General features: G+C 37.0%; 7 protein-coding genes across 7 annotated transcripts; 5 read left to right on the top strand and 2 right to left on the bottom strand. All coding sequences in view use genetic code 12, as the record gives it.

Moving 5' to 3' along the window:
- Positions 1-1,319: 1,319 nt before the first annotated feature.
- CORT_0E05020 (Fgr27 protein) lies at positions 1,320-4,604 on the top strand (the record flags this gene model as incomplete). The annotated part of the gene is made up of 1 exon (XM_003870167.1): positions 1,320-4,604. The coding sequence occupies one exon, from the start codon at positions 1,320-1,322 to the stop codon at positions 4,602-4,604; it is 3,285 nt and encodes a 1,094-aa protein (XP_003870216.1).
- Positions 4,605-5,117: 513 nt separating this feature from the next.
- CORT_0E05010 (Per1 protein) lies at positions 5,118-6,308 on the top strand (the record flags this gene model as incomplete). Its single annotated transcript, XM_003870166.1, has 1 exon — positions 5,118-6,308. One exon carries the CDS (start codon positions 5,118-5,120, stop codon positions 6,306-6,308), a length of 1,191 nt encoding a protein of 396 aa, XP_003870215.1.
- A 72-nt stretch (positions 6,309-6,380) lies between these two features.
- On the bottom strand, positions 6,381-7,280 carry CORT_0E05000 (Dph5 protein; the record flags this gene model as incomplete). The annotated part of the gene is made up of 1 exon (XM_003870165.1): positions 6,381-7,280. The coding sequence occupies one exon, from the start codon at positions 7,278-7,280 to the stop codon at positions 6,381-6,383; it is 900 nt and encodes a 299-aa protein (XP_003870214.1).
- A 290-nt stretch (positions 7,281-7,570) lies between these two features.
- CORT_0E04990 (Bts1 geranylgeranyl diphosphate synthase) lies at positions 7,571-8,659 on the bottom strand (the record flags this gene model as incomplete). Its single annotated transcript, XM_003870164.1, has 1 exon — positions 7,571-8,659. The coding sequence occupies one exon, from the start codon at positions 8,657-8,659 to the stop codon at positions 7,571-7,573; it is 1,089 nt and encodes a 362-aa protein (XP_003870213.1).
- Positions 8,660-8,853: 194 nt separating this feature from the next.
- CORT_0E04980 (hypothetical protein) lies at positions 8,854-9,930 on the top strand (the record flags this gene model as incomplete). Its single annotated transcript, XM_003870163.1, has 1 exon — positions 8,854-9,930. One exon carries the CDS (start codon positions 8,854-8,856, stop codon positions 9,928-9,930), a length of 1,077 nt encoding a protein of 358 aa, XP_003870212.1.
- A 219-nt stretch (positions 9,931-10,149) lies between these two features.
- CORT_0E04970 (hypothetical protein) lies at positions 10,150-10,791 on the top strand (the record flags this gene model as incomplete). Its single annotated transcript, XM_003870162.1, has 1 exon — positions 10,150-10,791. One exon carries the CDS (start codon positions 10,150-10,152, stop codon positions 10,789-10,791), a length of 642 nt encoding a protein of 213 aa, XP_003870211.1.
- Positions 10,792-11,025: 234 nt separating this feature from the next.
- On the top strand, positions 11,026-12,465 carry CORT_0E04960 (hypothetical protein; the record flags this gene model as incomplete). Its single annotated transcript, XM_003870161.1, has 1 exon — positions 11,026-12,465. The coding sequence occupies one exon, from the start codon at positions 11,026-11,028 to the stop codon at positions 12,463-12,465; it is 1,440 nt and encodes a 479-aa protein (XP_003870210.1).
- Positions 12,466-12,514: the final 49 nt, after the last annotated feature.

Here is a 12,514-nt window from a genome sequence, read left to right as displayed (position 1 = left end):
CAAATAACCCATTCTGAATGGTATTTTTCCATCATATTCTTTGAGAGTATTGAAATGCGAGATACTGTGATATGTCAGGAGTTGACAAAGGCATTATTATAGGTTGTGTTATCCTGTTGTGGTGATGACGACTATACGTTATTATCTTGGATTACATTAGATAGTGTAATCAATGAATTCTTGTGTACCGAAAAATACAAAGCAACAAAGCAGGAAATCTTTTCTTAACTACGCTTTAGAATGTAATACGATAAGGTTTTAAACTTAGAACTGTTAGGGTTTATACAATAAGACAGTTAGAAAGATAAGGCTTTTCTATGAGGTTAACTTAACTTTACTGTGTTGCAGTTTGTTTTTTGATTGTTGAAGAGTACAAAAGTTAGAAGTATATACCACAGAGGATAAATTGTATCCTATAAATGGATTCAAAGCGACACACAGTAAAATATGAGACATTAAACAAAGGAACACTACAAAAAATCTGAAATGGAATGGAAGTTTGCTCAACTGTAGTATTGCTTATTTTTCTCTCTTTTTTGACCCCGTGAGATGGGTACATGAAATTTTCATATAAAAGTACTGTATACATTTTGTGTCTGAAACATTAAAGGAGATTACAATTTTTTGTGTCTAAGTCTGATTTTGCGGAAATACAGAAGAACGAGGGGCTCAATTCAAATCCAATTGAAATCTTGTATGCTCACACCAAATCTTTTGATAAGCTGGTATCTTTTACAGAGAAGGAATACCGTAGAAAGACAAGCGCCATAATAATTTGCTCTATAGGCTTCATTTTGACTTGAAACCGCTTTTTTTACGTCGCAATTCAATGCAATAAGTCTAGCTAACTGTTTTAAAGCACCTGACTAACTAAACCTCCACTACATCTGTTCTTGCATTTACAGCAAATATGACCTAACACACCAATTCCATAGAAATTCATTGTGGGGGGGTGTAAAATTGCATAGAAAATTGACGAGGATGTAGTGGGTTGTAGTATTCGTGTATCGAGCAAGGAAACAAGAGTTTACACAAAATGCAAAATGGATGATGCACACTATTACAATGTGAAAAAAGAAACTTTTTTATTTTTTCTATGTTACACATTTTCCACCTAATTGGTAGCAACTTACGGATTATTATTATGATTATTATTAACAGAAGGGTTTTTACAACAACATACATAATTTACAACCAACAACCGACAACCAACAAAGGAACTAGATCGGTTATATCTACTTGAATCAACTTAGCATCACCCTACCGAACATATATCACCACTCGACCTCTCTCATAAACAAAAGTACAAAACTGAAAACATGACTTCTATTGCTGGCCGCGCTCACCTACAGGCGTCTTCAACGTCAGCATCTCCTCCACCACATCAGCCACAGAAGCGTATTAGAAGACTACCACCAGAAAAGAGGCAAAAAGTCTCTACTGCTTGTGATTCATGTAAAAGGCGGAAATTCAAATGTACAGGATCAAATCCATGTGATTTATGTGTTAGAAAAGGATATGAGTGTACATACACAGTAATTGACAAAAGATCCCTAAAGAGTGAACGATTATTCAGATTAAGGGAAGAAAAAAGACTACGGGAAGAGGCACGGGGGTTATTGGGACCCCAGTTTGGATCGGATATCAACAAAGGAACTAATTTTTTACAACCTGGAGCTTCAATACAGCAAGCAGAATTTGTACCACCACCACAACAACAGCAACAGCAACAGCAACAACTATATCACCCACATCAAGTACTACAGAACCCCCCTCCTCCTCCGCATATTCCAGCCCCTAGGGTATACCAGCAACAACCATATCCCAAACAACAAATCACACCACCTGATGCACCTCCCTATCAGCTGCCACAGTCACAGACACAGGCATATCAACAACCATCGCAACAATCATTCCAACAGCAACCACCTTCACAATTTCACCAAATTCCTCAGGGTTATCAGGCTGCTCCGCCCCCTCCACCACAGCTGCAATACCCATCCTACCAACCATATCAAAGATTATCTATTCCGGTTTCACCTCGATATTCGCTGAAACTATATCCCCGTCAGGGGCAGCAATCAAATGCTGCAGATTCAAGACCAGTATCCTTAAGTGGTCCTCCATCATACAATCAAGGCCCTTTTTATGGATCCCCGTCTGGACATAGTCCAATGGGACCCCCAGAAGCACTGCTTCCACCACCATATTCACAAGCAGCACCTCAAAGAGCTCCGCAGTCTCCCTTTCCTGCGCCACAATGCCAACCTCAAATTCCGCAACATTTTCAACCACAACCCCATATTAATCTGTCACATGATCAATATGGTACACAGCAACTGTCACAGTACCAACATGGGCACCCCCTTCCTCCGCCACAAAGTAAGCCATACAAGTCAGAAGCCGCAGAACCTCATTTACAAGAAGAGCAGAAACCGAATGTTCTACAGTCACAACAATCCTTTTCGTTTACAAAGAAGGGACCTGAGCCATCGCTGCAATCAGCAAGTATCCCTACTCCAGATTCTCCAATATCCAATACATCTGAAAAGACCAGAGCTGGTTCCCTACCCAAGTTTCTTCAACCATTGCTTTCTTTCCCACTGATGATGAGCGAAAAGGAGCTTAACAATGGATTCTCAGAGTCTGAAAATGGAGTAGATATTTCTTCTTTGAAAACTGGGCCTAGTAGGAGAGGCACCAAGAAAGAGAAGAGTTCTACGGCAAGCAAATTGCAAAAACAAGTTGACTCAAATGCCATTATTGATGAAGAAATTGCCAATGAAATGGCCGGTGATGTCGACTCGCTGGACCCTAAAGATGGTGTGTCCAACCAAGCGGGTAAAAGTTGCATTTTACTAAATGACAAGTCTGGTACGTTTAGATATATGGGTGAGACTAGCCCCCTTTCCGTTTTGTATGAAACGAGGAATATATTTTATCAATATGTGAAAAAGACTAAATTGACAGAGGATTTACGCGGATGCCCCGTGGTTGATAAACCTCTTAAAGTGACGGCTGAAGTTGTGGTACTGTTACCCCTACCCGAAGAAAGAAATATCTATATTGAACAATTTAAACGAAACATCAATGATACATTTTTCATTTATGATTTGGATAAATTTTACACCGAAATTGTTGATCCAGTGTATGTGGATCCTGTCAGTGCTGAAAATGAAACTAAATTAGTTCAGTTGTATTTTGTTTTGGCTATTGGTGCGACTTATCTTTCATTTAGTAATAAAGAACCCCATGCAACATTGGGTGCGAAATATTTCGAGTCAGGTTTACTTATACAGAACTCACTTTCTGAAGATTCAGAAATGTGGTGTGTTATTGCTCATTATTTACAATTCCATTACTACCAATCGATACTAAAGAAATCAACTGCTTGGATTCACTTAAATTTAGCCATAAAGTTTGCTCAATCACTTGGGTTACATCGTAATTTTGTGAATGAACAATTTTCCAAATTTACTGATGAATGTGAATACAGGAAACGTATTTTTCGAAGTCTTTATTCCAGCGACCGAATTTCATCAGTTTTCATTGGTAGACCATTAGCAATCAATGATTATGATTGGGATGATCCAACAAGGTATGAACTGTCCAAAACGTTAATATCATCGAGCCTCAATTTCAATGCCAAGTGCCAAATTGAATTGGCAAGAATTAGTCATTTGATTGGTAAGATTGTTGCCAATTTCTATCAAAATAGAATAATTGATATCAACAGGACTAAGAACTTGGCAGTGCAATTGAAATTATGGTCGAAAAATCTAGATCCATCATTATCAGTGGAAAATTTATTCAAGCCTAACGGAATTCCCCATAATGAAGATGGAGGTAATACTCAAATTGTATTGATGATGCATTTATTACAATTATTTGCCATTATGTTACTTTGTCGACCTTTTTTCATGTATGACGCAGTGTCTCATGTTAATACCGCATTCCCCAAAACCACCACATTAAAGGACAAGTTCTCATCAAGACAATTTATTCAAGCAGCTACAAAAGCATCGATATTAGCGGTGAAATTGATGAATCATTTTATCAACACTTCATTTAGAGAGGTGAAGCGAATGGAATGTTATATCATCATAACTTGTTGTTTCTATAGTTCAATCTTCATTGGAATCAGTATCTTGAATGGTAATTACCAATTTGATGTTGACGAAGCTGATGAAGAAGAACAAGGAAGTTACACTGAAACAGAAATGATGAATTTGTTACGCAGTGCGGTTTACATTTTGAACCACTATTCAACTTGTAATAAGGGTGCAGAAAGGTATGCAGAAATTGGCACTGATTTAATTGATGCATTGGCCAATAGACATAAAACTAAACAATCATCGTCGTCTTCAACAGTAAGAACAGCAAATACTCACAGTGATGACGGCAACGAATCCTTACTTGATGCAGATGAAGTTTTCAATTATTTCAATTTCACTGATGTTGCCAATGCTCAAGATTTACAAAACTTGATTGATTTTCAACAGTTTTTCGTGTCACTGGATATTACCAATGCATCAGTTTCAGATTCGAGTAATATGCCTTATGATTATGGAAACTATGATTTATTCTTTGGTGATAAATACTAATAGGGGTACTGTTTATCTGAAGGACAGATTGGGCTTTTATATAAGCGATTGTGGCCTTGTTTCTCATGGATGGTTATACTTTTAGTTCTATTTGGTTTTTAGTTTTTTGTTATACGTATTGGATACATATTTTTGTATAATTAGCGGAGATTAAGAAGTCGGGAAACGGAAGTTGCAAAAATGTGAACTGGTAATTTCTCCAAGAGCACAAGTGTCTAAGCACAGTTGAAAATGAGACTCTACTACTGCTTGATAAACCTTTTTTGTTTCATCGATAAAGCTCTTCCCTTAGTTTACCAATAACGAGGTTCAACAAATTTGCGCTTATCAAATTGAGTTTTGAAAGAGAAGAAAATTCTGTTTGTAAATTTTTCAAAGAAACGCAAACGTCTAAAAATTTAGAAGAAAACCATTCCACTTTGAAACCACCACTTCATTGCATCCTCAGCTTCCTCAGTTCCACGATCGCTGTTATCTTCACATACAGCTGCCACCTCTTTACAATCTACCATCATGAGGAACATGTTCCTACTAACATATCTCATTTTTTTCTTGCCCAGGACAATCTTGGCATCACCCGGTGATGATTTATATGCATTTATGGATTGTGTATACCAATGTGAACAAATAACATGCTACAATAATCACTATTATATAGATCAATACGAAAGAGGACAAGAATTGTTAGATCAAGGATATGACTTGTATTATTATAATCCAAATTGGCAATTTGTTGAAATGCCTCTACCATGGCATTTGCGTTTATTGGGATGGACATGTCAACTGAATTGTGATTATCAGTGTCAAAGAGTCATAACAGATGAGAGGAAAAAACATGATGAGGAGATTTATCAGTTTCATGGAAAATGGCCATTTCTACGTGTTTGGGGGATACAGGAATTGATGAGTGTTTTGATGTCTTTAGGGAATTTGATTGTTACTTATAAGTTTGGATTCAGGAGGATCTATGCTATAGTTAGCGATAAGAGTCAGCCAATGCTACTTCGAAAACAATATTATCATATTATGGTTGTGATTATAGTTACAATGCTTGCGTGGACAGCTTCAACAATATTTCATACCCGAGATTACCCAGTGACTGAACACTTGGACTATTACTTAGCTGGGGCCACAATCTTATCTACATTTCATGCATTAGGGTCACGATTATTCTCCATGTATAAGCGTAAAAATCAAATCTACCAATGGTCATTTTCAATTATTTGTGCCTCAGCATACATTTATCATGTGCAACGATTATATCGGGATTGGTCTTATACATACAATATGAGGGCTAATATAACCCTTGGACTATGTCAGAACTTGTTTTATTGCTTAATTGTATTCAAATTGTACTCCCGATACTATTATCTTGAACAAAGTTCAAAACAAATTAATCAAAATCATTTGAAATATGTTGATTTTAAACGAATTATATTACCTAGTTTTTACTCCACCAGTGCTAAGCTTTATGCATTGTATCCATTAATGTTGTGCACAATCGTGGTGTTGGGGTCATTATTGGAAATTTTCGACTTTCCGCCAATTTTCCATGATTTGGTCGATGCTCATAGTTTATGGCACTTGGTTACTATTATACCGCCGTATATGGGATGGTATGATTGGTTGGTGTGGGATATTAGTGAAAATGTCTGGCCTGATTTATTGGAGGAGGAGGAATTGGAAAAGAAGAAGAGCGAGTAGAAGTATTTATAGAACGGTGTGTATTTATTTATTCGTAATGTATATTCAATCACAACATAACTCTGTAGTTTCTCAATCATTTAGATCCTCTTCTGGGGGAACGTATGGCGGTGGTTTGAAAAACTCCTGATCCTTTTCCACAGCAGCTTTAAATTTTGCTTTATCATCAACAAATTGATACAAATATTCTAACTCCAAATCATGTACTTGTCTACCCAACATAACCATGGTATGCAATGGCTCTCCTGAATCATACTCACTCAATTCCTTTAATGTACCGGCTTTAAAGTTTTGAGTTGGAGCTCCTAATCTCAGTATGGCGACGCATGGAGTGTTTTCCGTATATGCTTGCTCTTGTCTCGACTCTTCAATTTCAATCAATTGACTTGCAGCGGTAGCAATATCCATATATCTTGGTGGTTCATAAATCAATCTTCCCCTGGCCATATTTTCAATACTTTGTTCCTTAACTTTGATGTCCAATAAAATCAATGTATGTAACCCAATTTTACGATTTTCCATAATTTTGTTGTAAAACGAATCAGGTTTCCAAGAATCAGTGAAAAACACAAGGGAAATAGTTTGGCCAAATTGATACAATTGTAATCCACAGGCACCAACAGCATTCATGATTGAGGCATTATGGATCGTTTCAACTCTAATTCCCAATTCTCGTGCTCGTAATACTAAATCAGTGTGAGTTGTAGCTCCAAATGGATCACCAACAACTAAAAATGCAACGTCTTGAGTATCGGCATCTTTCAAGATTTCATCACTGCCACTTTCAACTAACTCACGATCGGCAAGAATGATTTCTCGTCCATAATAAGATTCAAGTGATTCTTGATTAGCTGCCATGAGAATTGATGTGTAGGCTTCCAAGTACACACGTGAACATTTCTTGATGGTTTCAAGACCGCGAACGGTAATATCCGACTCGTGCGAGAGTCCTAGACCTATAAGATACAACATAGAGTCGGAAGGGCTGGATTGCTAGAGTAGAAAGGTTGTTTCGATTTAGTGTATGAAAAAAAAAAATTGGGTAGCATCTCATCGACATCGCTCGAATTATCCATTGGTGAGTCTTAAATAGGACCTTGTTGATAAAAGAGCAATCTGTGTAGTATCAGTAGTAACTTTTTCCTCGATCGAGAATTGAATTGATTGCCTCTAAACTATCTACATACGGGCAGTAGCCAGTACCACCTTTATTTATAAACTTCTCGCTCCTATCAAATCTGGTTGGAACCACAAACGTCACCTCACACGTCGCAAAGGGCCTCGATTAATTTATACAATTCCGAATCACCATATTCAAATTCATTAAGCAATTTATGGAACTTTTCTTTGAATTTCATCAACACTAGGTGTGTTTGAGTCATAGACCCTGTGTCATGCAAGTAGGTTACGGCCTTTTGCAACAAATCTGGTTGTTTGCTTCTAAGCTTTAATGATCTAAAGTCATATAGTATTTTGTGCACAGGGGAGTTTGCCGGATCTTTCTCATTACGTAAATTGATCAATATAGGTAGGGATAGTTTACCTTCGATTAAATCTTCCCCTGCAATACCCTTCATTGTTGAATAGCGTGCATCGACCAAGTTCAAATAATCGTCTCGTATTTGATATATGATCCCAGCCAGGTTTGCGATTGCAATAATTTTGTTAAGCATTTCTTGATTGGGACGATTGCGTGAATAAGCACTGAGAAGCTTGACGGATAATCTAAACAACCCTCCTGTTTTATTTTGAACCATGTATAAATACTCTTCGATGGTTGGCAATAGCTTCAATTCTGGTAAATAGTCTCGCCAATAAATGTCAAGACCTTGTCCATTGTGTAAATTTATCATTTCCTGTACAATATCATGATTTAAATCTCGCAATCGTTGATCGTGATTAAACTGGTCCACTCCCTCATTAGATTGAGAAACGTTCGTCTCATGAAGTACATTCGCAGCTACATCCATTGCCTTAAAATACATCAAATTTGCACAATTTATGGTTAAAGGCGTTCCAAATTTCACATGAGCCGAGGGAAACCCACGACGATACTTGGAGTTGTCTTCAATATCATCGATAAGCAACGACGAATTATGCAATATCGATATTACTTCATTTATTTTCGCCACTTTGGGATTATGTGCTGTGTCTTTAAAGAAAAGCTCGTCAAATAAATGAATGAATTTGCTTCTGATATTATTGTTGTTACTAGGTAATCCACTCAAGTAGTCATAAGGTTGGCAAATTAATTTGTCGTTGGGGTCACGTTCATGAGACCAAGATTCTAGGTAATATAATGGCTCTTTCTCAGTAGTTATGATCTTGTCGATTTCTATCGAATCTTGCATTATTTCGGGAAATTAGTATACATAAGCTTTAGATCATGAAAAATAAACCTTCACAACATATTTTCTTTCCACATATAAACGCTACCCATCTGTCTATTATTTGTACACGTCAGTGATAAAGAGTACCACTACACAAGCAATTAACCACAGACTATTGGGCCAGTCACTACAAAGATATATACACTATTAGAAACATGGACGCTCTATGGACTAATCTTCCACCTGTTACCAAGGGTTGGTGTATGGCATCGTTAGCTATATCAACACTCGTTACCATGAACAAATTGAAACCTATAAATTTATACTTTATACCGGTCAAAATATACAACCAAAATCAAACATGGCGACTAATTACTTCATTTGTAACATTTGGTGAACTAAGTATGGAATTGGTTTTTCGTTTATGGGGCATTTCTTCTTCGTGTCGAGAAATTGAAAGTCTATATCAAACTAAATTCACCCAATTTCCTTTATATCTTGTTGATGATTTGACTACTGAGCAATTAAGCATCTTAAAACAATTAATTGAAAGAAACAGGTCTATTGACTTTTTGTACTTTGCCATGCAAATATGTATCTCAATTATTGTCTGTGCCACAATTCTATTTTACAAAACGAATATGCTTTTACCTCAATTGGGACTTGTTTTGATTCACGTGTTTCAATATTACAGTTCCAAGTTGACCCCGTTGGAAATGTTTAACTATTTTGGATTTCACTTTAGAAACATGTATCGTCCATATTTTCTTGCACTCATTAGTCTTCTCCTAAGTGACGGAGATGGTGGACAAAATTATGAACCAAATCAAAATAGAAATGGTAACAATTGGGGCTTTCAATCTTGGAAAATATGGACTATTTTTCAAAAGCCAGTTGTTTGGTTTTATGTTATAAGTTTTGGTTTGGGACATTTTTGGTGGTGTACTAGAGAGATTATACTAGGAAATATTCACTACAATGATGGCGGTGATGCTCTGAGCTTAGAAGAGGAGGCAAGAAACAAGAGAATAAAGAAGAGAAAACTACTTCAGCAAAATGGTATCTGGAAGTTTGACCTAATAAAGGAAGCTTTAGTTATATTGATGTTGCCCCCTTGGTACTGGATAATGTTGTCAAAAATCAAGCAACAACAACCACACAGAGCACGCCGTCAACATCGTGTACCAAATCCAATACAAGCTCCCCTAGAAGCTGAGATTCAGGAACGTATAGAAGAGGATGAAGAGCGTGCAGAGGAGCAAGTAATACGACAATTGGATCAAGTTGAGTAGGTGGGATTTACCCGAATTGACAGAAAGCTCTTGTTACTGATTAGATGCCAATTAAACGGAGTTATAGATACCCTTTGCAATGTGACTCTTGATTTAATCACGTGCAATATAATTATTTGGCATTGATATCTTTTTGCAACAATATATAATCCATTTGATTCTCTCCAAATTAACTGCACAATCAATAGATTGCTTCAATAACTTACACAATTTCCCTAAATGAATGATATTGCAATGAAAAAACTGTCATTACAGTCCCCATCACGAAGACTTCAATTTAACTCGTTGTTTAACATTCCACGATTCAACCAATATTTGGAAAACCGGCGTATCGAAAAACTACAAGATCATAAATTGAGCCTTGAATACAGGATTTCCACCTTGGAGCTATTTATTGATATTGAGAAAGACAAATGTGAACGAATACATAGTAGTAAGGTTTTCATCAGTCACATTATCGAAGCTATGATGCAAGATGTTGTATGTCAATCTCGTCTTTGTTTTGAGCAATTGTTTCGTGTACCAACTAATTCCCATGCTGCTCCGAGACCTTCCATCTCAGTTGCAATGGCTTTTGTCTCTCATATACTAAATGAAATGTTGATCAGCAAGATGTTTGCTGAAAATGGTATGCTTAATTTGGCTTTAAAGGTATATCAAAAATTGAGGAGACAAGAGCAGAATATGTTATGGGATATTGAGAATTGTAAAGAAGACTTGATCGTGATGAGTAGTAAGTTGGATCTGGTGAAAGAAAAGTTGAAAGATTTGATTGATTACGGAGCAGATACAGTGAAGGAAGGAAAACAGAATGTTAGCAAGTTGACTAGGGCGAGACTGGTGAGATTTGCTCTGTGTTGAAATTTCAGATGGTGTAAGGTTATAAATCATGTATATACTATAGAGTGCTATGAACGATTTCTTGTGCCTGATTGGACTCTTTGTTGAAGGATGGCGTGTTATGGCGGTTTTGTCATATTTGTTTGACTGGTGGTTAAATTTTTTGCAACACAATTCCCACCTGAGCAACAACCACGCCTACACAGAACCACGCCTACACAGAACCACGCCTATACAGAACCACCTTCCAGTCAAATGTCTTCTTCTCTGTCAACTTCTGACAATTTTCAGGATGAGGCCGTCATAAATAGTATTACCCCTACCACTGCCACTGTTGCTGCCACTCCTACTGTTTCTGTCCCTACCCCTAGAACATCAACTCCACAATTTCGTTGCAACTATTTACCATATCAACTTCACCAATTCTTTACTGATGATACTCCAGATTTACTAGCCTATCAACTTCAAAACCTTCATTTACCCACAGTGGAGGGCCAACTTCAAATTCGTGCTGTTATGAATATGATTCATTTTTTTGCTGAGATCAAACTGAATCTAATTGATTGTATAGTTATGATTAAATCAATTTTGGACTGTAAAACTGGTGCACAAATGGAGTCAATTAGAATACAAATGGATCATGCCGTTGCAAATGGAGAAATTTATCCTGAAGTTGCACAATTATTTGATTACATTGTTTGTACAACATTTGACGACGGAGAAAAGACGAGCCAATGGGACGGAAGCGAGTATATTGATGCCGAAGAGTGTGAACACAATCAATTACAAGATATTGAAATGTTGGTCTCAAGAAATTTGACTACCATGGAGAATTTACTTGAGGACATGATTCTGGTTGTGACACAAACAGGTTTACGTCACCATGTAGGTAATGCTGAGGAAGTACCAAGGGAAATTCGCCAGGTTGATGAAGTGGATGAAATTAAAGATTTATCAAGATTCGACGAGACACCTACACATAAAAATGAAGTTGTTCTGGAGCAGGCGGAAGAGGTTCATAAGGTTAATAAAATTGATATTGTTGAAGATGGTGAGGTCAAAGATGTGGCGGAAAAGATTAGCAAAGGATCTGATACTACAAAGGATTTTGCCTCAGAGGTTGTGGAAGAGGTAGTAGAAAAAGTTGATGGGACTTTAGAAGGAGATTTAAAACACTTTACCAATTCTGCTTCGGAAAAGATTGTTTCTGAAGCTGTTGGAAAAATCGAGGGAGTTGCAAAAGAGGATGCTGGGCAGGTTGCAGAATCTGCGGAGGCAATTGCACAAGAGATTTTTGAAAAAGTAATTGACGAGGTTGTTGAAAAGCTTGAAACCGAGTCTATTGAAGAGGTGATTGAAGAAGCCTTTGAAGATGTAAATGAAACAATTGAACAAGAGTCAAAAAACATTACTCAAGAGAGAACTGAAACTAATTTCAAGAATACTAAGCTATCCGAGGAAGTCTCTGAAAAGATTAATGATCGCATTGGTGAGAAAGTTGTTGAAATCATTGCTGGAGAACTTGCTGACAAGGTTATTGAAAAAGTAACTGAAAAAATGACTAAAGAGGTAACCGGAAATGTTGCTGGAAAGATCCCTCTGCACACTATACAGGGCAGTGGTGGAGAGGTTGAGGTTGTTGCTGAAAAGGTTACGCTTGATGAGTATAGAGCATTCAGTAGTTTTACTGAGTAATATACATATCATCTACATCCAAGTGCTTAAATAAAAAATCAGTCTAATT

This window comes from Candida orthopsilosis (assembly GCF_000315875.1).
Source record: "Candida orthopsilosis Co 90-125, chromosome 5 draft sequence".
In the NCBI taxonomy this organism is placed as follows: domain Eukaryota; kingdom Fungi; phylum Ascomycota; class Pichiomycetes; order Serinales; family Debaryomycetaceae; genus Lodderomyces; species Lodderomyces orthopsilosis.
The sequence above is the reverse complement of the archived record's forward strand: the minus strand, read 5'-3'. Positions and strand labels throughout refer to the sequence as shown.